This window comes from Rhipicephalus microplus, chromosome 7 (genome assembly GCF_043290135.1).
Source record: "Rhipicephalus microplus isolate Deutch F79 chromosome 7, USDA_Rmic, whole genome shotgun sequence".
Taxonomy (NCBI): Eukaryota; Metazoa; Arthropoda; class Arachnida; order Ixodida; family Ixodidae; genus Rhipicephalus; species Rhipicephalus microplus.
In genome coordinates this window covers 169,258,731-169,282,786 of record NC_134706.1, presented here as the reverse complement: position 1 = coordinate 169,282,786, position 24,056 = coordinate 169,258,731, and the positions used below count along the sequence as shown (strand labels likewise).

Sequence of the window (24,056 nt, the reverse complement as noted above, 5' to 3'; positions counted from 1 at the left end):
ATCCGTCACGATCACCGGAGTGGTACGCAAGCAGATAACACAGCGAATGGACACCTTGCTTCTCGTAAGATGCGCAACGATGGGGAAAGAAAAAAATTTACCCCGTATCTGCATGTTAATCTGCAAATGTCATCGAAAGACGATAGTCTTGCATGTAGAGAGAGTGAACAAAACATTTATTTCACGTTCCACGCAATAAAATCGGTAAATGGTATTCTGGAGGCGCTGCTTTAGAGTACCTCGAGCGTGCACCGGAGGGGAACAAGTGCATCAAGTCACGTCACATGTGAGACATGAGCGCCATCTGGCAGATTTCTTGGAAATAGAAGCGCGTGGCTCTGAGATGGGCATACACGCCCCTCTCAGAGGTGATAAGGTGTAGAAAGCAAGGCGACGGGTAGGTGCCACTACCGTCGGTTCTTAGCAAAGCGTTGGAAACACTCGCCTTTTCGTGCAAGCGTTACATGGTCAGCACAGCGTGATAAACACTACAGTCCTTAGATTTAATGATGCATGCCTTTTCTCGTAAAAGATGCACATACAGAATATATACGTATTGTTATGGTGCCTCAGACATGCACAATGATTGCTTTTTAATTAACAATTGCACTAGTATGAACACTAAATTTTGAGCATTATTGGTGGGGGCTGCGGATGGGCCGACCGTTTCAAGTACCTGGTGCCGATCAGAGTCGACAAACAGACAAGTGTACAGACAGACAGACTAAAATTTTTGCGTCGAAGGTCCCCAAGAAAGACTGTCGTCTTTAAAAATATGAAAGGACGACTTTCTTTTCTTTCTTTTTGTTGAAATGGCAACGCTGCATGTTTACAAGCACAAAGGCGAGGGCAAAACACGGGGAGGGCAAGGTCAGTGAGGCAGAGTGGGAGCTGTGGAGCAGGAAGCATGGGCGCGGAGAAAACCAGAAAAAACGAGGGAGCAGAAAACGAAACGCGAGAAATTTTTTTTTAGCTCTTTCTTTTCTTCAGAAGAGGGAATAACAGCCACGATGCTTCGGATTTTTCTTATCTTTGTCACTTCTACATGCGCCCTAGGAGGCTTAGTCGTGTTCATCTCTTTTCGGTGATTACTTATCGCATCAGCAAAGCAAGTCAGAGTTCGCGCCGCGGTGCTACTACAATGAGTTCATCTCTGCTTGCGATGAAGAAGCGAAAGCAGTTTTTGATAAGCAAGAAAGTGAATATTCTTTGGCAACTGGAAGGCAAAAAGCAGGCTGTTGTGGCCAAAGAACTTGGAGTGGCGAATTCCGCAATTGCCCCGATCCTGAAAGATAAGGACAAAATAATGAAGTGCCAGGATCAGTCACAACTTGCCCCCTCAAGGAAGCGATGGCGGCTCGGTGACTTCCAGCCAATAGACTCTGCAGTGCTCACATGGTTTAAAGACTTAAAAGCCCAGAATGGGCCCCGGGCCCACTGATTCAAGAGAAGGAGTGACAACCACGGGGATGTGAATGAGCTGGAGAACTTCGCGCTGCAAAGTTTGTGCTGCAAGCGTCAAAAGAAAAATCACAGACTTCTTTAAGCAAATGTGCATTTTTGTTGTTCACTTGTGCATTTGTTTTTTCTCGGAAAAAACGTGTTCAAGGACCCACCGTTGTAAAGGTAAGTCATTTCGGTCAGTGAAAAATAAGTATTTATGGTTAATTTTATGGTTAATTTTATGGCTCCCACCATAACATTTTAGAATAAAGAACAAATTGCCGCGGCCCCCTGAAATTCGTTATACCGAGGTTTCACTGTACAAGGCGAGCAAGAATGTCTACAGGAGTGGACATGCCTCCGAGCCCATGCAGTATAGTAGGGAGCGTGCCTGAAAGTCTTCTGACGCTTTTGTCAGTCCTGAAACCGCCGCGAAATCTTCGTAGCGGCAGAGAGCCATGTCGACCACATTGCCGTGTTTGTGAAGTCGAAAGGTGCCGGTGGCTGGAAATTGACGCTGTACAGTTTCGGCGGCTCATTGGTCTCGAGCGCCATCGCCCTGCCGTTTCGTTGTCGTGACGCCTAGGGCTAGGGGCCATTATTCCTTCACTCCAGACTCCCTGCCACGGGATGTCATCCCATTCCTGACATCATGTCACATGGTTAGTGCCACAGGGGCATGAACACGAAAAAACAGACACATATATGCTGCTTGCTCGGACGAAAGTGGAGCCCCATTCTTTATCGGGGACAAACTTATTGTTACGAAGCATCATCGACAGGAGCAAGCGTGGCACTTTGCGAAGATGAAGAAGACGCCTGTGCGTTAGGCGCTTGCGCGAGAGGCAACTCGGCCATCTTGTTTGGCTGCCGATTCTCGGTGGACGCTATCCTATAAGCCTAGATCTCGCCCCGTCACATTTGGTGGACGTGCTGGGTAATCGCCTCGCAACGGAACTTTGCAGCGGCCGTCGTTTGAAGGGTCATTCCACAACGATGACAGAAAGTACAGCATCTGCATCTGCTCCTGGTGTCCCTGCGGCCGGAGATGATGCGGTAACTACATCTCCTTCTGCCACCACAACCTTCGTGCTCGAACCCCCGCGAAATCCTGGTACGCTTAGCGGTTCCGGCGATCCAGATGAAGTTGACGTTGAAGATTGGCTGGCAGAGTACGAACGTGTGAGTACTCGATACCGATGGGGCCCGACTCTTATGCTGGCGAACCTGTTATTCTATCTTAGGGGGACCGCCAAATCGTGGTATGAGAACCATGAAAAAGAACTTGGGAGTTGGGCAGTGTGCAAGGAGAAAATGTTGGACCTGTTCGGAAAGCCGATTGGAAGAAAAATGGCCGCGAACAAAATGCTCGCGTCTCGGGCGCAGACCTCGACCGAGTCTTACGTCTCCTATATATAAGATGTGTTAGCATTGTGTCGCAAATTTAATGCCAAGATGCCGGAGGCTGACAAGGTCGGACATATTCTTAAGGGGATTGAGGATGACGCATTCAACTTCCTCATCTGCAAAAATTATTCTACGGTGGACACCATTATAAAAGAATGTCGGCGCTTTGAGCAAGCGAAGAGCCGGCGGATTAACAGCGTGTTTACCCGCCTTCCGAATACAGCTGCAACGTCGTCTTGCGAAGACCGTGCAAGAATACAGCCGCCACCTCTAGATTCATCGGATCAGGTGACCCGAATTGTACGGCGCGAACTTGAAGCCATTGCCTCTGCTCAGACTCACACCGCTGCAAGTGACACGACCCCACTCACTGCTAACATGGTTCAAGCCATCATCCGCCAAGAACTCGCCAGCATAGGCACTCCCTCAGTGTGCGCTTTGCCCAGCCCTCAGCGAGCTCCATGGCGTCCACCCTCGTCTTATCACGAGCAGCAGTTTACGGCCCGATCTCGCGACCCTGCTGCGTGGAGAACCGTGCACAATTGACCAATTTGTTTTCATTGCCATCGTATCGGTCATGTCGTCCGTTACTGCAATTACCACTGGTCCTCGCCACCTCGGACTTCATCTGAACCTCACTACCGACAGGACAGCACCCGCTTCGCATCTGCCGCGCAGCCTTCTCCGCCAAAGAACTACAGAAGGTTCAACAGCCGATCTCCGTCACCGCACGGTCGTCAGTCGCGTTCGCCTCCGGGACGTCGCCAGTCGTCTCGCTCACCGCAGACTCGCAGGCCATCGTCCCCATTCAACCCTGCTCCTGCCTACCCGGAAAACTAAACGGTGCAGCGCCCGGAGGTGACGCTGCATTCTCGACTCCCTCCACAAATCCTGTCTTGACGCTTCCGACAAGACAAAGTTTATTAGACGTTGACGGTGTGGCTATTTCTGCCATTATGGATACTGGAGCACACATTTCTGTAATGAGCGCGAACCTTCGCCGACGCCTACATAAAGTGCTCACGCCTGCCGCTTCCCGCATACTTCGCGTGGCTGATGGGAGGACCCCTGACGTTCAAGGGATGTGCACGGCCCGTGTGTCCATTGCCGGTCATCCTACATTAGTTCAGTTTACCACCATTGAAATGTGTCCTTATGACCTAATACTTGGTTTGGACTTCCTGTCCCGTCATTCTGCGCTCATTGATTGTGCCACTGGTGCTCTTCAGCTTGAACTGCAGCAGCTTGCCGATTTTCCAGCTGACTATTCTCCCCGCTTATGCTGTTGTCACCACGTTCGCTTGCCTCCGCAAGCTGCTACATATGTCACTTTGTCGTGCTCACGTCATGTGCCCGATGGTGACTACATCGTCACTCCTATAGTCGACGTACTGATGGCCCGAGACATCGCCCTTGCTCACACTGTTGTCGCCGTCGCTAATAATACCGTGGTTATACCACTACTCAACGTGAGTTTCTTGACTCAAGTTATTCCGCAAGACATGTCTTTGGCCACCCTATCTCCGCTTGACAGCTGCAACGTTATGGTTTGGACACCGATACTACATCCCCCTGCCTTGGCCGCAATTACACTCTGCCTGCCGATGACATTAACAAGATGATTGCTTCCGACCTCACTCCAGCGCAAGCTGCCAGCTTCCATCGTCTGCTAACATCATATGAAGACATTTTCGACTTTGACCACCGCCCTCTCAGCCAAACAACTGCAGTGACTCACCGGATCAACACTGGTGATGCCAGTCCTATACGGCGGCGTCTATATCGCGTATCTCACAAGGAACGCCAAGTAATTGAGAATGAAGTGGACAAAATTATTACTAAAGACGTAATAGAACCATCCTCCAGCCCCTGGGCCTCCCCAGTCATGCTCGTTGAGAAGAAGGATGGCAGCTGGCGCTTTTGTGTGGACTATCGCCATTTAAACAAAGTGACCTACAAAAATGTCTACCTCTGCCTCGAATTGATGACGCCCTCGATTGCCTCTATAGTGCCCAATACTTTTCGTCTATCGACCTTTGGTCCGGCTATTGGCAAATTTCCATCAACCCCATGGATCGTGAAAAAACCGCTTTCGTTACGCCCGACGGCCTCTACCTGTTCAAAGTCATGCCGTTTCGACTATGTAATGCGCCGGAAACTTTTGAGCGCATGATGGACTCCCTTCTCCGAGGATATAAGTGATCCATCTGCTTATGTTACTTGGACGATGTCATTGTCTTTTCACCTACCTTTGACAGCCATATAACACGTCTGTCAGCCGTTCTGGATGTTTTTCGAAGAGCCGCTCTCCAGCTCAATCCTGCAAAACGCCACTTCGGACGTCGCCAAATCACCATACTCGGCCACCTCGTCAGTGCCACTGGTGTTCAACCAGATCCCGACAAGGTGCGAGCAGTACAACAATTTCCTGAACTACGCTCAACCAAGGACGTCCGAAGTTTTGTAGGGTTATGTTCATATTTTCGTCGATTTGTCGGCAACTTCACCGACATCGCTCGACCGCTTACTGATCTCTTAAAAAAGGACGTTCCCTTCACATGGGGCGTAGAGCAATCGGACGCCTTTTTGGCTCTTATCCATCTGCTGACTATGCCACACGCTTTGCAATCACTAAAGCAGTGCCGACAAGCTGTTTCACTGATGTCGCTGACTTTCTCTTGTATGAAGTCATTCTTCATCACGGCACTCTGCGGCAGCTGCTTACTGATCGAGAAAGGTACTTCCCTAGACGTGTTGTGGATGACATTCTCCCCGCCTGATCCACTGAGCACAAGCTTACCACCGCTTATCATCCACAGACAAATGGATTGACCGAGCGTCTGAACCGAACGCTGAAGCAGATGCTGTCAATGTACGTTTCACCAGATCACCGTGGCTAGGACAAAGCACTCCCCTATGTCACGTTCGCGTACAATTCTTCATGGCACGACACAGCTAGTTATTCACCGTTTTATTTGCTATTTGGCCGACATCCAGCATTACCATTTCACACGCTCCTTCCTTCGGCTGCCCCCTTGTCTACTGAGTACGCCAGCGATGTCATTTCTCGAGCCCATGCAGCCCGTCAGCTTGCCCGTGATCGGCTGCACTTGTCGCAAGCGCACCAAAAAGACCGCTATGACAGTCGCCACCCAAGCGTGCACTTCTCGCCGGGGTCTCTGGTACTTCTCTGGACACCAAACCACCAAGTCGGCTTATCAGAGAAGCTACTACCACACTACCATGGCCCCTACAAAGTGTTACGACAACTCAGTGACGCGAGCTACGAGATCGCACCCCTCAACAATGCCTCTTCGACCCCCTCACTCCAGACGGACGTTGTACACGTTTCCAGACTCAAACCGTATCACCCTGCTCGTTCGTCGCCGCTGTACTAAGCGCCGTGACGGCGCTTCTGCCGCAGGGGAGTGATGTTACGGTGCGTCATCGACAGGAGCAAGCGTGGCACTTTGCGAAGACGAAGAAGACGCCTGTGCGTTAGGCGCTTGTGCGATAGGCAACTCAGCCATCTTGTTCAGCTGCCAATTCTCGCTGGACGCTATCCTATAAGCCTAGATCTCGCCCCGTCACAATATAAAGAACGTACATGTGCAAGAAATAACAGGGGGCGCCACGCTCTGGTGGCAGTCTAACTTTCGGTGACCTCCACAGTGTGATAAAAAGGGCAGGTGCATTGCAGTCACTCTGACTTATGGAGGAAGGAAAGCTAAGGAGAGGCCCTCATTTTCCGAGCTGCAGAACAAAAAAATGTGGTGGAAGTCACATGCTCTTGAAGGGGCTTGTGGGATTCCCTGGTCATACCATTGTCTGTATCACCACCCATATGACCATGTTGTTGAGAAAGCTGGGTGGAGTTCTGAACATGCGTTTTTGTACAGCTGTTGTACTTCAAAAATAATGCAATGTGTTCGACACCTACAGTGAACGCTGGTCTTCACGGTTTAGATCATATCTCATGAAGCCAAACGCAGCTGTTTTCGAAGCTCATGACTGCTTCCTTAAACATGGTTGGTGCAGGTGCTTTGCAGTCTTCCTTCAGCACCATGCTATTGCGTGCCTTAGCTATGATAGGCTATAATTCTCAGATTAGAACGACCAAACCTACAGCTTTCAGTACGAGACGAGGCTGTGACCATTTCTCGTCCACAGCGGTCACAACTATCGGAAAGCAGCGGCTTAGTGTGTTCACCGGAGCTTCGAGAGTCAAGAATTACAGGCGCACCTAATCCAATATTGTTTGACAGATTAAGGCGATTTATTGCTTAAATCAACCTCACCTGTGGTCAAGTTTTCTTTGATTTGGTCGTACAGTTGGCCAAACCATGCTGCTGTGAACGATACCCGTGCGAACGTATCAGGGTTGTGGGGTCTCGGCGAAGCGAACGAGCGCCTCGCCACGCCACGCTCTCGGAGTGAACGGACACAGTTGACACGATCGGTACCACGCACACCACATACATACATTTATTAACTAATTTAGACGACGATATCGTCCGCCGAATGATACAACAATTTCGATTAACACTAAACCATACAAACAACGTAATGCCAGGACACACTAAACACACAATAACATGATAAACACACACTAACACACCCAACACACTAGCACATACCCAAGGCGGCGTCGCCAACACCTGACTTTACACGTGGGACCCCGGCGCGAAGCCCGCGGTGCCGAGCACCGGGGACCCGCGCTACAGACAACCGTTCGCGGCAGCCGCCACGCGCAGAAGAGGCTCGCTCAACGCTCGCCCACCACCAAAGCCCGCCTTCCGCCAGGGGCCACCACCGGCGCTGCCACTCTACCAACAGTGGTACTCAGAGCGAACACAACGCCATCTATCGCCCGGTGGTGGTCACCACCGAAACAACGCCCTGGGGCGAGACACGTGCGCCACGCGGCGCAGACAACTTTACAGGGGGGGTGTCAGCACCCCCACATTCCCCCAACCTTAAATCAAACCATACCCCGAAATCAAAAAATAGCTACACAAGCTTTAACAAAAAAATAATATCGCACGACCACAATGTCCTTGCACCACGACACCGCCGCCGGTCGACACTGCTGCACTGTCCGGCTAAACTTCACCTCAGTACCGGCCCCGCAACAGCAACGTTGCCATCGGCGCGACGATCTGTCGCTAGCGCCGACACGTCTTCCAGTTGCGACCAGCACTCGCGAGGGCGCCGGACTGCAGGCAGTTGCGCAGGTCCCAGGCATCTTCATCGCCCGACCTCACGACCGCATTCCTGGCCAACGACGCTGACGATGTGCAGGACAGCCGGCCGTGGTTGACATCCCTCCCGCTGAATACATCGACAAAAAACAAAACTCGAAAGAAACAAAGGAGCGCGGCCCAGGGGAGGGAGCTTCAGGCTTTTCGGCCACGTGGTACGGTGGTCAGTACTGCTAGCTAATACATCGGTGGCGGCCGAGACGCCCATCAAAATAAAACAAAAATCACTTTTCCTGACCCTTGCATCGCAAGATAAAAAAAAAGTGAGGGAAGCAGAGCGCAACCCCTCAACGCTACGATCCACCTAGTTGTGCCACGTGCGACAGGCGACTGCGCAGAGCCTTAGGCCTAATGAGTCACTCGGCAACAACCGGCATCCACCCAGCACCCAGCCTAGGCGCAGAAGAGGCAGCCGCGAGGAGACGTCCACTCTGTAAGGTGGCCCTATCGCTCGCCGCACACAGCAGCTTACCGAGCGATCGGCGTCCACCGCCCCGGGCGGTGTCACGACGCCCCGGCGTCGAGCCGCAATACAAGTCAGCAACGACGCCCGGCTCCCTGAGCCCAAAGAGATAGAAGAAGCTATTTACAGAAAATCGGACCACCCACGAGGCTTCCGTACTCACTCGCCTCGGGCCTGGCCTACAAACCACGTGCTCTAGGCCTTGCTCACCCCAGGATGCGGACCGCATGGCTCTCGTCCTAATTCAACAACGTCTTTGAAAACTAACAACAACAAAAAAGGGAACACTTGCGAGCAAAAAAAAAAATAGAAAGTCAACCTGCCGACAAATTGAAACACGTTACAAAACCAATCCCCTCGCTTCTCAACAAAGCACACCACCGACGCTAGCAAAGAAGTCCCCCCTAGGCCTACTCTACTCTGGCTGTAACAAAATCCCTGTACCGAACCGCAAAAACTGTCGTCCGATACTCCAAGAGCCCCACGTTGGGCGCCAGTGTGGGGTCTCGGCGAAGCGAACGAGCGCCTCGCCACGCCATGCTCTCGGAGTGAACGGACACAGTTGACACGATCGGTACCACGCACACCACATACATACATTTATTAACTAATTTAGACGACGATATCGTCCGCCGAATGATACAACAATTTCGATTAACACTAAACCATACAAACAACGTAATGCCAGGACACACTAAACACACAATAACATAATAAACACACACTAACACACCCAACACACTAGCACATACCCAAGGCGGCGTCGCCAACACCTGACTTTACACGTGGGACCCCGGCGCGAAGCCCGCGGTGCCGAGCACCGGGGACCCGCGCTACAGACAACCGTTCGCGGCAGCCGCCACGCGCAGAAGAGGCTCGCTCAACGCTCGCCCACCACCAAAGCCCGCCTTCCGCCAGGGGCCACCACCGGCGCTGCCACTCTACCAACAGTGGTACTCAGAGCGAACACAACGCCATCTATCGCCCGGTGGTGGTCACCACCGAAACAACGCCCTGGGGCGAGACACGTGCGCCACGCGGCGCAGACAACTTTACAGGGGGGGTGTCAGCACCCCCACAGGGTACACACAAAGAATGATTCGCTGGCCCTTCGTCTTGTTAAATACAATACTAAATAAGATTTCACTGTTACATCATGTTCCCTACCCCGAAATTACCATATCTGCAAACGAAAACAGCCTGCACGTGGTAATTATTCACAAAATCTGCACTATTGCTCCCTTGCATTCAGTGTATTAAACACCAAGTGCAAAGCTGAATGTTTACTATAGATGCAGGGTGACAGATGGTGAAATCACGTGAAGTGATGTCAGTGGGCAACAAGAAAGCAAGCAGCAGCTTTGTGCCTGTTTTCTTTTATGACCGAGTGTGCTGATACCTGTCACCGCCTTAGCTATATAAGCAGTGCCTTTATAATACCCACCTTTTTGTTCCGTGCCGTTGTGACTCGCACGCCAGTTTATTACAGTGGCGACGAGGCACGGTCTAACCCATGCGTGGGCCGTGAGGTACAGTGTGGCCGTCGGTAGTCGCATTCGAAAATTCGACCTGAATAAAAATTCGTCGTGGGTAGAGTATGTCGAATGCACTGAGTTGTATTGTGCAGCGAACAAGCTCACAATGGATGAGGACAAGCAAACTGTGTTGCTCAGCTGTTGTGGCCCAGCGACGTACTCCCTCATAGTGACTTGCAAAGCCGCCCCGACTGCCAAACGTGGATTAACAAGTCATCTTTGATGCCGTGAAGAAGCACATCAATCCGACACCGTCCAAACTATACGAAAGGTACATTTTTTCTAAGCGAGACCAGCTAGAGGGGGAGGGCGTAGCGGACTATTTTACTGCTCTGCCCAAGTTTATCTGATAACTGCGGATTCGGCGGAAGAAAATTTCCATTAGCGGGGATGTTGTATGACCGGTTGGTTTTTGGAATTTCTGAAAATGTGGTTTAACAACGATTATTTGCAGATAAAAATCACACATTTCACAAGGCATATGAATTAGTAATCACGACAGAAGCAGCGGCAAAGCAGTAAAAAGTACCAAATTTTTCCACGTAATGAACGCGCTTTTTCTTTAAAAATCGGAGCAAAGTTGAGGTGCGTATATTGTGTGGGGCAAATTTTATGAAAACTTTTTTTGGGATTAGCAAAAAATGCGGTAATGCAAAAAAAAAAGTTAGGTCGCTTACTTTTATAATTGACATGTACGAAAACCGCTTCTTTGTTGCACTTTACTCATCTTCGGTGGTTGATGGTGCTATATTCCGCAAGCTGTCCCCACCTCGCCCGTGTATACCATAAAGGTGTCTTGCGGCTATCTTTTTCACAATCGTTTAACCGCAACATTGGTATCTGTTGTGATCTCGAGGGGCGGCCAGAAGTGTGCGCTACGACGCTACGATGCACTTTGCCAACTTTGCGGCAACCTCACACGACGACTGCGCCGCAGCCGTTGACATTGTAGCAGCTAACGAACAATGCAGCAAGCTACCCCCGAAGCATCAAAACAAATCATCAATAACAAGGTTAACAACAAAATACGGTCGCCGCCTCGCTTCTACATGAAAAGTTCCTGTACACGTGAAGAACAAGCGAATCAAGAATCATGGGTGCAACCATGATGTGAAAATTGTCATGATCTTTTCTGGGTGATAAGCAATTTTTTCTGTCTTTCCAGAAACCTGCAACGCAACAGCGACTACTGACCCCTCGCGACAGCAAATCCCATTGTCGTCGCTCGAAAATCGCGTGCCCGTCATTCCACGGTAAAATTTCCTATTTTCAGGAAGTGCATGGGAAGTTTCGTGACCTTCGCTCACTGTATGCTTATCAGTTGCGATGTCTTACACTCACACCGTTCGTGAACCCCGCTGCGGCACACGGATGGTAAAAAAAAAAAGACAGCGAATGTGCAGCACGCAGATAGAAAGAAGAACAATGCGGCGCACGGCAACAGGCGAAGGGGGGTGAGCAAGCCAGCCACGGTGGGTAATAAAACAGAAGACATCCAACGAGTAAGAAGGCACCAGGTGTTGATTAGCGGAACTGCTGCGGATGAATGCCGGGAGTACGTTTATGTCGGGCGCGGGGGAGACCAAATTTTGACAACTAAGTTGGGGGTGCGTTTATTATGTGAGTGCGTTCATTACGCGAATAAATATGGTAATACGAAGCAGTGCATAGAAGCCGGAGTTCCAGCAAGAGTTGGCAATGAAAGCTGACGTGGAAGCCAACAAAAAGCAACCAAACAGGCAGCGGGGTTCTTTTCGCTGTTTGGGGAAACATGCAGGATAAGGTTGCAGATACAAATATTCAGTGTGTTTCAACTGCGGTGAAAAGAGGCATTTAGCAAAAGCATGCTGAAGAAAGCGAGCAAAGGTGGAATCTCAGCTCCAGGACAGAAAATATTCTGTGAAGAGCGAGTAGGATGACTTGTTCAGTATCAGCAAAATAAAAAGCGCGACACCAAAGCACCTCATCGCTGTAGAAAATGCAAATAAAATTGTGCCGATGGAAGTAGCTTCTGGAGCTGCCAGGTCGATTATCAGGGTGAACAAATTTCGAAAGCTGCATGTGGCAAAGCAGATCAAGGTGGACAAGTGCGACACGCCACTGGTGAGCTAAACAAAGGAAGGTCTGGACGTGCTGCAAAAAGCGTCTGTGCCAGTGAAGTTCCAAACCGAGAACTGCAGCTGCTGCTACTAATACTGAAGAATGACGGGAACACTCTACTGGGCCGAAATTGGTTCCAGTCATTGGGAATCAGCCTAACAGGTCTTCATAGCAATGTTGGACCTCAAGGGACGGTGGAAAAATTCGCAGACGTGTTCAGTGAAACCTTTCCAGGTGCTAATTTGCCACGCATCCACATCAAACTAAAGCAGGTCGCCCAAGCCGGTTCCCAAAATGCCACAGCATTCCATTAGCCATGAAGAATGATATCGTTGCAGAGTTAAATTGCCTAGAGGAACTGAAAATTTTAAAACCCACCCAATAATCAGACTGCGCAACGCCAATTGTTGTGGTGCGAAAGAAGGATGGCCCCCTACAATTATGCGGGGATTTTATAAGCATGGTGAACCAAGCCATAAAAAGTAATGTATACCCATTACCAACAAGCAAAAAATTGCTTGCCAGATTAGAAAAGGGGAGTGTCTTTGCCAAACTCGACCTGACGCAGGCCCATCAGCAATAGTGGATGAAGACACGGCGGAGTTGCTCTCGATAAGTACCGTGCAAGAGCGGTACAAGGTTCGTCAGCTGCCTTTTGGCGTGTCTGTTGCCCCTGAGGTGTTCCGGCCAGCACCATAGACATGGTGCTGGCCGGAATACCGCAAGTAGCTGTATGCCTGGATGACATCCTGATTGCCAGCAAGTCTATCGAGGAACATGAATGGATGTTTGCCGAGGTCCTCAGCCAATTGTCCAAAACCGGGCTCGGAGTCGAAGCTGGTAAGTGCAATTTTTTTAAGGATAACCTCAAGTTTCAGGGATATCGGATTGATGCTAAGGGCATCTATCTTTCAAAGGCCAAGGTGGATGCCATTCATGAGGCTCCTGACTCAAAGAACAAAACGAAACTGCAAGCCTTTTTGGGTATACTCAATTTGTATAATCGTTCTTTAATGAGCAGGACAGAAGTAGATGAAAAATTGTATCAGTTGTTGGATAACCATGTACCATGGGACTGGGGTTAAGAGCACCATGGAAGCGTTTGAGAGCCTGAAAAAGTTGCTGTGCTGGCCTCTAACTTGTAACTGGTGCATTTTAAACCAGATGCCCCATTAGTGCTGTCATGTAACGTCTGTGGGAGTGAGGGAAGTTTTGGCTCACCGAGATAACGAAGGAAATGAGCAGCCTGTGGCCTATGCGTCCATAACATTATCTAAGGCCAAGCGTAATAATGAAAAATTTCTCAGATCGACCGTAAAGCTCTTGCCGTAGCAGATAGGGTGCGACATTTCCACCAAAACTTTTGTGGGCGAAATTTTATTATTCTCATAAATCACAAGCCCTTGCTAGGAATCTTTCAGCATAAAAAGCGAATTCCAGCTGTTCTTTCACCTCTCATGTTACGGTGAACTCTAATGCTATCAGCCTATGAATACGCGCTAGATTACAGAAAAACCAAGGACCATGAAAACGCAGATTGCCTGAGTAGGTTGCCGGCAATCCGACAAGAGGCTAAAGACCTGGTGACATAATTTTACTGGAAGTATCCCCCAGCAAGCGCACTAGAAATGGCAGAATATACCAGCAGTGATCCCCAACTGTCCCAAGTGAAGCAATGGATCCCGAGGGCTGGCCACGCGAGCGAGTAGCCCCGAAGTATTCTGTATAGGAGGTGAAACAAAACAAGTCTGTGCATCGCAACTGCATGCTCTAGGAAAGCCGCGTAGTAATTCTGAAGATTAACGACAAAATACGGCTGCCGCCTCGCTTCTACATGAAAAGTTTCTGTACACGCAAAGAACAAGGGAAGCGAGAATCACGGGTGCTACTCGTAATTCTAGACGGCTGCGAATAATGCTCTTGGACAGATTCACCAGACAGAAGTGTTAAATCTTATGCATGCTAACCATCCACAAGTGATGGCCATGAAGATTGCTGGGTCGTACGTGTGATGATCTCATATGGATGGAAGGATAGAAGAGCTAGTCGGGTGCGGCAGGCCGTGCCAGGTAAACAGACCGAGTGAACCAAAGACACCAATGCATCTTTGGACTAAGCCAGAACGACCCTGGAGGTCCCAAAGCTGTTGGGAAATAAGTATATTTATCCTTGTTGACAATGCCTTCATTGTGTTACATAGCTTGCCGGGCAGCCACGGCAAGCATACGCAGACAACCGCAGACTAGGGCAACGAGTGAACGTTTATTGTTCCGCGCAAGCTTCTTTTGTAGCTTCATCTACGAAGCAGGGAGAGGGGGAAAAAGGGGGGGCGGGAATGGCTATCGCTTCAGCCATCGACAGAAACACGAAGGGGGGGAAAGGGGGGGGACGTAGAAGTAGGAGAGTTCAGTTCGCAACACTTCTCTCTTCTTAAAAATGGAACCGTTGTACTGGCTTGCGTTGTCTGGTAGAACGCCGAAGCACTGGTTCCGCGCTTGGGGTCGCCGCTTGTGTAGGACCGGCCTGTGGCATGGTTGGTACTGGATGGTCGTGGGGGCTTGCGGTAGTGAGCGCTTCTGGAGGCAGCACGGTGGAGCTTGTAGTTGAGGGCCCCGGCGATCGTTTCGGCAGCATGGACATATTAGACTCTGATAAGGATGCAGAGCCCGGCGATGGGGACTGCGATGCTTGTCGAGGGCGCACTTGGTCAACGTGGCGTCTGACTACAGAATGAGGAGTTTGGACGGTCACCATTCGGGATCCTGCAGTGGACTGCACACGCCCTGGTGTCCACTTTTCTCCGACACCGTAGTTCCGCACGTACACGTTGCTTTCTATGGGGACCACCCAGTCATCTGATGCCGGCGGCGAGTCTGCAACAGTTGAGGGAAAACACGCATCCAATCGTGAACGTAACTGGAACCCTAGCAGCAATTCTGACGGAGATTTTCCCGTCTTCTGTGGTGTTCTCCTGTAGTTGAACAGGAGCCGCACAAGGTTGTCCTCCAAATTACCCTCCCTCATCTTCCGAAGTCCATCCTTTATTGTACGCACTGCTCGTTCTGCCGCTCCATTAGACTGTGGATGAAAGGGCGCCGTTTTCAGATGCATTATGTTGTTCTTTGCCACGAACGTAGCAAAATCCTGGCTAGAAAACTGTGTCCCATTATCCGAAACAATGGTTCGCGGGACGCCGAATCGACTGAACATGGCGCGCAGACAGGTGATTGTGCTTGTTGTGGTGGCATGCTTTACTGGCACGGCTTCTATCCACTTGGTATGGGCATCTACTGCAACTAGAATCATCTTGCCTGCTATGGGTCCGGCAAAATCGACATGTAGCCGCGACCATTTTTCATTGGTTTTCGGCCAGTTTACTGGTGGTGCCGCTGCCGGCATTGGCATGTTTTGGGCACAGTTCGTGCAGCCGGCTGAAAGCGCTTCAATATCGCGGTCTAGTCGGGGCCACCAAAATTTTGACCTTGCCACTGCTTTCATTCCTGACGAGCCTTGGTGGGTCTCGTGCAACAGTTTCAAAAGACGGTCCCGCGCTTTTTCCGGTATCACTACGCGATGCCCCCAATACACTAGACCATGGGCTACGGACAGTTCTAGTTTGCGGTCGAAAAACGGCCGCATCGTTTCCTCCAGCTGTTTTGCACTTTTGGGCCAGCCATGTAATATACAATTCTTTACCGCCGTTACTGCGGGGTCTGTGGCCGATAGCTGCTGTAGCTCCCGTGTTGTGATAACGCCATCGTCAAAATTATCCAGAGCGAGGACATATTCCGGTGGCTCACCCACGTCATCAGCCTCCGTAGACCGCAGTGGCAGCCTGCTCAGGGCGTCCGCGTTGAGCAACTGTTTTCCCGGCGTGTATTGCAGCTTGTAGCGGTAGCCACCCAAGTACAGTGCCCAGCGCTGGATACGTGCTGCAGCCAGGGGTGGCGTCGGGCGGTCGGATTGCAACAAGCTCAAGAGGGGCTGGTGGTCCGTCACGAGAGTGAATTGGCGACCTAAAAGGTAATCACGAAATTTAGTGACGCCAAACACTAAAGCCAGGGCCTCTCTTTCCAGCTGAGAGTAATTTTTCTCGGCGGCCGTCAGTGTACGGGACCGGAACCCAATGGGTTTTGGCATGCCGTTACTCGTGTGAAAAAGCGCCGCGCCCACACCGTAAGGGGAAGCATCACATTCGAGCTTCAACTCTTTCAACGGGTCAAATTGAACAAGAACCTGAGCTTGCATTAGGCTGTCTTTTGCTTTCTCAAAGGCAGCTTCTTGTTGCCGCCCCCACTGCCATACTGTGCCCTTCTCCAAAAGTTTGTTGAGCGGAGAAAGTAGAGTGGACATATTTGGAAGAAATTTGGCATAAAACGTCAGCATTCCTAAAAAGGAACGCAGCTCCGCCACGTTCTGTGGGCGAGGTGCCTGAGCGATCGCTTCCAAATTTTTCTCTGTGGGATGAAGACCCTCTCTGTCTATCCGATGGCCGAGATATGTGACAGAAGGCTGTCTAAAGCTGCACTTATCAGACCTTAGCTTAACTCCGTGTTCACGGAACCGTTGCAACACACTCTTCAGGCGTTCACTCCCATCGCCACGAGCCTCCGAAACCAGTACATCATCAAGGTAAGCCTGAACCCCTGGCAAACCTGACAGTATTGCATCCATTTTTCTTTGAAAAATAGCCGGAGCCGAGGATATTCCGAAGGGAAGCCTATTATACGAAAACAAGCCTCTGTGCGTGTTAATGACGCAGAGCTTCCTTGCGGCTTCATCCAAAGGAACTTGATTATAGGCATCTCGCAAATCAAGAATGCTAAAATACTCCCCGCCGTTTAGAGATGCAAACATGTCTTCAATCACTGGGAGAGGGTACTGCTCAACTGTACAGGCTGGATTTAGGGTGGCTTTGAAGTCACCACAAATTCTAACAGTTCCGTCTTTCTTAAGTACCGGCACGATGGGAGTGGCCCAATCGGAATGTTGGACTGGTGAAAGTACACCGATGGCTACCAGCCTGTCCAGTTCTTGCGTCACCCTGTCCCTTAGAGCGTAAGGTATGGATCTTGCCTTACAGAATTTCGGCACCGCTCCCTCTTTCAGCTGCAATGTGGCTGGAGGCCCCTTGATCAGGCCAAGATCCTTGGAGAAGACGTCGTGATAGTCGTCGACAATGTTGTGAACTGCCCCAGCGGGTTCTGGCGTTGAGTGTAGCAAGTCTTGTGCCGACGGCTGCAAAACTGGAACCCCCGCTCTGTGGAGCAAGGAAATCAGATCCCGGCCACACAGGTTAGGTCCCGAGCAGTTCAGTACAATAAGACGGCAGTAAACTGAGACGGCCCTGTATTGCACACAAAGTTGCAATTCCCCCATCACTGGGAGTGGTCCAACGTAGCATGACAACTTCACCTGAGAAGGTTTAAGCGCTGGCCACTGTTCGCGATGCTTGTCAAACACGTTTTTGGAAATTACGCAGACAGGCGAGCCAGTATCTACTTCCATTGTAAGTTGTACGCCATTCCATGAAAAACTGCGCCTTATCGGCGGCTCGAGGCGGCTTTTTCGTGCAGAAAGTAAGGTCCATATATGTGTCTCGTCCTTATCGTCGTCTTCAGTTACGGCTTCTTCGAGAGTCAAAGCTCTTCCCTCCACTGCATGCGTTGCGACGCGGCTCTTACTGGCGGTTGTGCGGCACATCTTTGCGAGATGCCCATGACGTCCGCAGCGATAACACCTTGCTCTAATCCAACGACAGCTGTTGCCGTCGTGTTTGCTGCTTCCGCATCTATCACAATGCTGTGCCGCGTGCCGAGTTGGAGATGTTTTAACAGTGTTGGCCTCGGACGCGCGTAGCTTAAGCAAGGGCGTAGCTTCTGAGGTCATGCTTTCGGCACCATTTTCAGCTGCTTCGACAGACAGTGCCAATGCTTCGGCTTCTTCTAGCGTTAAATCCTTTTTTGCCAACATCTGTTTCCTCAGTGCCACGGAGCGTACGCCGCAGACAATGCGATCCCGAAGCATGCGGTCAAGAGACGTGCCGAAATTGCAGTTGTCTGCTATTCGGCGAATAGCAACGAGAAATGCGCTAACGCTTTCGCCTGGAAGTTGTGAGCGATTGAAGAACTTGTAGCTTTCCGTTATCTCGTGCTTCTTAGGGTCATAATACTCATTCAAGCTCTGAACGACTTCCTTGTATGTCAGTTCATTTGGTGCACGCGGGGCTACTCTGCCGGCTAGCACCTCGACCGTCTTACTAGACAACGCCGAAACTAGTAGTGCTCGCTTCTTAGCCGGGTCCGTTACACTGTTCGCCTCGAAATACGCTTCTGCTCTGACGAGGTAAGGCTTCCACTTATCTTTCGTTTCGTCGTAATCCGGCAACTGCAGGGAGGCCATCGTGGTCGGTCCTCGTTCGTCTGACGCCAGGACTCGTAGTCCGTCAGGTACCGTGGGTAGCGAAAACCGACTTCGTCGCCACTGTTACATAGCTTGCCGGGCAGCCACGGCAAGCATACGCAGACAACCGCAGACTAGGGCAACGAGTGAACGTTTATTGTTCCGCGCAAGCTTCTTTTGTAGCTTCATCTACGAAGCAGGGAGAGGGGGAAAAAGGGGGGGCAGGAATGGCTATCGCTTCAGCCATCGACAGAAACACGAAGGGGGGGAAAGGGGGGGGACGTAGAAGTAGGAGAGTTCAGTTCGCAACAGTGTTATAACCCATATTGTCTTCTCCGAGATCTAGTGCTGTACCCTCTCGTTTGGTGGTCGGGGCTGCTGTCATTGGACAGCTTCTTTCTCGGCAACCTTTTTTCACCATAAATGTTTGTTTTCGGTGAAAACAAAGTTCTTTGATATGATGAACTAAGTGTAAAACTCACTTCCAGGTACGTCTGCACCAGGGCAGCAGCAAGGCCTGCAGGAAGCTGTCGGTCGGCTAACACCAGCTCGCGCAAGGTGGCATTGCGCAGCTGGTCGCGGAGGTCCGGCGGGAAGGCTGCAGAGACTGCGCGGAACTGGTGGTCACACAGCACTTTCCATAAGCCAAGCAGTTCGGCCGTGTGTGTTACCAGCTGCAGCAGCTGGCTCAGCGAGGCCCATTCACGAGATGCCGCCTCCGCCTGCGAATCCCCCCCCCCCTTCAACTTATCAGAGGTGTGTCCATAATCGAATGTTTCTCAAGGAGACGACAAAGATCGCACAGACAAATAGAATAGAACATGATGAGCTTGAATTCATTCACACAAAAGTATAGCATGTGAAGTTCGATGAAGTATAATTGCTAGGCATTGTCAAGGCACTGTCATCATCAAAAGGTTGTTAAAAGGTGCACATAACATACTGTGTTGATTTAACAAGAATATCAAATAACAAATCACAGTAAAATATGCACCTGGTCTATATTCCAGCTAGCCCCGTGCTGAAAGTATACGAGCTTTGTTAGAAAAGTATCCGACCTCCTTTTATCCTTTTTTTTTTTTTTGCGAGCACCAGATAGACTTAAAACAAGCGCACTTGATTGATTGATATGTGGGGTTTAACGTCCCAAAACCACTATATGATTATGAGAGACGCCGTAGTGGAGGGCTCCGGAAATTTAGACCACCTGGGGTTCTTTAACGTGCGCCCAAATCTGAGCACACGGGCCTACAACATTTCCGCCTAACAAGCGCACTTCCATCAGCCGAGCTTGAACCTTCGTGTGCATGCGTGAATATTTCCCCACCCGTCAATAGCGTCAGTCGCTGGGACACAGCGATTGAGTGTGGTAGTGTGCAGTGCTCTCGTCGGGTTTTCATTGCAAGGAAAATGACGGAGCGACTAGAGAAGCGCTATTGCATCAAATTTTGCCAGAAACTGGGCAAAAGCCAAGTGAAAACCATTGGGAAGATCAAGACGGTTTGCCGTGATGACGCTATGAGCCGCACACTGATTAAGGAGTGGTACAACTGGTTTAAAAACGGCTGTACATCAGCGGAGAGCGAGCCACGCTCCAGTCGGCCATCAACATGTCGAAATGACCTGGTCATTGTCGAAGTGAACACTATGGTGATGTGGAACCATTGTGTGACTATCCAGGAAATTGCAGAAGTAGGCATTAGCACTTTCTCTGCACATTCCAGTATAATCGAAGATTTGCCCATGAAGAGAGCTGCGGTGAAATTCGTGCCGAAACTGCTCACGGTGGGGCAAAAACAACTTCGTCTTGAAGTCTCACAGGACATGCTGGATTGCACAAGTAACTAACTTCATGAACACCATTATCACTGGTGACGAGTCTTAGGTGTACGGGTACGACCCGGAAACCAAATACCAGTCATCACAGTGGGAGCATTCCACATCACCAAGGTGAAAGAAGGCCCGCCAAGTGTGCAGAAACGTCGAAGTGATGCTGAGTGCTTTTTTTGACTCCCGCGGTGTGTTACACCACGAGTACGCCCCAGGGTCAAACAATCACCACATAGACCAGGTGGAATAGGGAGGAATGTCCTCCGTTGCCTACGTGATGCTGTGCGGCGCAAAAGACCAGAGTTGTGGTCAACAGGAAACTATCGCATCCATCAAGACAATGTTCCTACACATTCCTCACACTTGGTTCATACTTTTTTTGGTGACAAGTCAGACTTCTGTATTTCAACAGGCTCCTTACTCTCCTGATATGGCCCTCAATGACTTCTGGCTGTTTCCTAAACTCAAGAGGACATTGAAAGGAGAGCGATTTCGGACAAGGGAGAACATTATGCCTGCAACGACAGCTCAGCTGAACTCCATTCCAAAAGAGGCCTTCTCAGAAGGCTTGAGGTCTAATGCAGGGACAGAAACTGATTCATTGGCATCACTCTCATGGACAGATGCAGCTAGATTGTCAGCCAATACATTTCCTTTAATTTCGCGGTGTCCTGGGACCCAACGCAGTACAACATGCTGTTTGAGTGTGTAAATGGTAGACAGCAGTGAGTAGAGCGGCACAATAACAGGGTTTTTATGTTTCTTAAGGCTTTTCAATGCTTTTAGAACACTTCATGAATCTGTGTATAAAACCGAATTGCCTAATTTTAATTGCCCAATGTGCTTAACAGCAGTATCTATGGCATACGCTTCTGCAGTGAAAATACTTTTGTAGGGGTGCAGAACGCCGGCATTCTAAAAGGATGGGCAAACCACGGCATAACACACTCAAGTGTTTTCGAAGCATCAGTGAAGCATTCAGGGTAGCAATATTTGTTCTGTAATTAAAGAAAATGCATGTGGATGTATGCGAGTGGTGCGTGTTTAGTAACTCGTACAAAGGACAGGTCACACCCGATAGCCTGCCATTGCCACGGTGGAAGCTCCTTTGCGGGAGCTTGTGCTCAAGTGAAATACCCATTTCCCGTGCCAAGCTTATTAAACACAGTGAGTACGGCTGTCTCACTCGAGGACGGTTATGAACAAAGTGGAGCTGGACAAGTCACTTATGGTAGGGTGTGTGGGGTGTTCATTGTTTGCTTAAACTTTTTAAAAAAATACATGGATAATAGGTGTGAAGTCTGCAAATGAAGTAACCATTCATCAGATTCCGCATACAGACTTTCCACAGGGCTCGTCCTGAAGGCAACTGTAGAGAGGCGAATGCCCAAATGGTGGGCAGAATCCGGCATCTTTGGGACAGTTGATGAGGCAGACTAATACGTTATGACATCGTAGTCTAGACGTCAGCGAATAAGGCTCTTGGACAGGTTTAACAGGCATTTTTTGTCACTACCACTCGTACAGCGAGACAGCAGAGGTTCATTAGTTTTCAAACACTTGTTTTTCATATGTTTTATGTGTGACACAAAGGTTAACTTTGAATCCAGAATCAGGCCTAGAAATTTGTACTCTGGCTCTACTAGTAGTTGTTGGCCATGCAGGTTGATTGCGGGATTTGTGTGGAGGCCTCTCCTTCTAGAAAAAAGGACACATGTGCTCTTTTGAGGGTTTAACCTGAAGCCGTTCTCGTCTACCCATCGGGATACCTTGTTCAAGCCAAGCTGTACCTGCAGCTCACATATTGCCAGATTGCTGGACTTAAAACCTATTTCTACATCATCCACATACGAGCAATAGAACATGTTGTGCGGGATGAAAAAATGCAAGGAATTCATTTTTAAAATAAACAGAGTGCAGCTAAGCACACTGCCCTGTGGTACTCCTGTTTCTTGGACAAACAGACGTGATAAAATATTTCCCATTCGAACACGAAATGTGCGGTTCGACAGGTAGCTCTCTATGATACTGAACATTCTACCACATATGCCTAAGTGTGAAAGGTCTCTCAGTATTCCAAACTACCATGTTGTATCATAGACCTTCTCAATGTCAAGAAATACCGAGAGAAATAACTGTTTGTGGACGAATGCATCGCGGATTGCAGTCTCTATATGTATTAAATGATCAGTCGTAGATCGCCCCTCTCGAAATCCATGCTGGTATGGATCACGAAGATTGTTAGAGTCTAGAAAGTGTAGCAGATGCCTGTTGATCATCTTTTCTAATACCTTGCACAGACAACTGGTCAAGGCTATAGGCCTGTAACTGGAAACGACAATAGCCTCTTTCCAATTATAATAGCCTCTTTCCAAGCTAAGAAAATCTCACCGGAGAACCATGTAGTGTTATAAGGGCAAAGAAGGGTTTTCTGTGTTTCAAAGGGTGTTTTACCATTTCGTACATTACACGATCAGAGCCGCACGCTGAATCGGTGCAGCAACTTAGCGACGCCTGCTAGGCAGAATGGTCCGTTATATGATTCGTCTGTTGTGGATTGGCACTGGAGTTTTTGCCTCTGAACTCTTGTTTTGTATCTTTTAAATGTTTCAGACTAATGCGATGAGCTGGAAACAAGCTCGAAGTACTGACCGAGGGAGTTTGCTTGGTCTTCCAGGGTGTCACCCTGCACGTTCACTAAAGGAAGCGAGAATGTTCGTTGCCCTCTTATTCTATTAATGCGGTTCCAGGCTTCGTCGGTACAGGAGTTAACTGTTGACAGAAACTTTTTCCAGCTTTCCCTCCTAGCCTGTGGGCGCATTCTCCTCCCTTGGAATTTCACTTGCTTGAACGTTTCAAGATTTTCATCTGTAGGGGAGTTGCGCAGCAGTCTCCATGCCTTGTTTCGTTTCTTTCGAGCCTCACGGCACTCGTCGTTCCACCAGGGGACACAGTGTTTTCTTTCTTGTCACCTTAGCTCTTTCCCGTATGAACTGAGAGGCAGCGTTAATTAAAAAAGTCGTAATATACTCAACTGCCTTGTCCATGTTAAAAAAAGCCAAGTCTGCCCACGACATATTGGCAAGTTTGTGAAATTCTTCCCAATTTACTTTTTGAAGTTTCCACCGAGGAGCCAGGGGTGGACATTCATTTGTTCGATGTGTTTTGAGGAGTATCGGTAATTGGTCACTCCCATAAGGGTTTCTAACCACTTCCCAGTTAAAATCAAGAAAAACAGATGGAGAAACGATGCTGAGATCTATGGATGAATATCTGTTGTTCGTGAAGCTATTAAATGTGGGTTTTATCTTGTTTAGCAGATATGCCCCTGAGGAGAAAAAGAAATTCTCAATAAGGCGCCCTCGTGCATCAGTGAGAAAGTCGCCCCACAGGCTGGAAGTGAGCATTTAAATCGCCTATAACAGGTAAGGTTCAGGCTACTCATCTATAAAGAATTAAAATTCATGTTTGTGTAGCTGGTAGTGTGGTGGTATGTATAATGAATAGATGGTCATGAGTTTGTTTACAATTATAGCTCAAACGACCACACACTCCAGCGTCGTTCGGAGAGAAAAGTGCTGGCATGCTACGTTTCTATCTATTATATTCGCAACA

The 24,056-nt window shown here is 49.4% G+C and overlaps 2 protein-coding genes across 5 annotated transcripts in view; both read right to left on the bottom strand.

Annotated features, from left to right (window-relative positions):
- The window catches only part of Nup154 (nuclear pore complex protein Nup154), a 362,979-nt gene that overhangs the window by 216,390 nt on the left and 122,533 nt on the right, over nt 1-24,056 (bottom strand). For all 3 annotated transcript variants that reach the window (XM_075869915.1, XM_037431504.2, XM_075869914.1), the window contains exon 6: nt 19,094-19,333. In XM_075869915.1, the coding sequence (XP_075726030.1) occupies nt 19,094-19,333 (240 nt within the window). The remainder of the gene's footprint in view (nt 1-19,093; nt 19,334-24,056) is intronic.
- Nucleotides 7,311-18,713, bottom strand: LOC119174934 (uncharacterized). Of its 2 annotated transcripts, XM_075869916.1 has the most exons (3): nt 17,291-18,708; nt 16,010-16,225; nt 7,311-15,082 (listed from the first exon to the last, which is right to left on the bottom strand). In XM_075869916.1, the coding sequence occupies exons 1-3, from the start codon at nt 18,609-18,611 to the stop codon at nt 14,640-14,642; spliced, it is 1,980 nt and encodes a 659-aa protein (XP_075726031.1). In that variant the 5' UTR covers nt 18,612-18,708; the 3' UTR covers nt 7,311-14,639. The 2 variants fall into 2 exon arrangements, with proteins under 2 accessions (XP_075726031.1, XP_037281966.1); XM_037426069.2 differs by having other exon boundaries at nt 7,311-16,225; nt 17,291-18,713.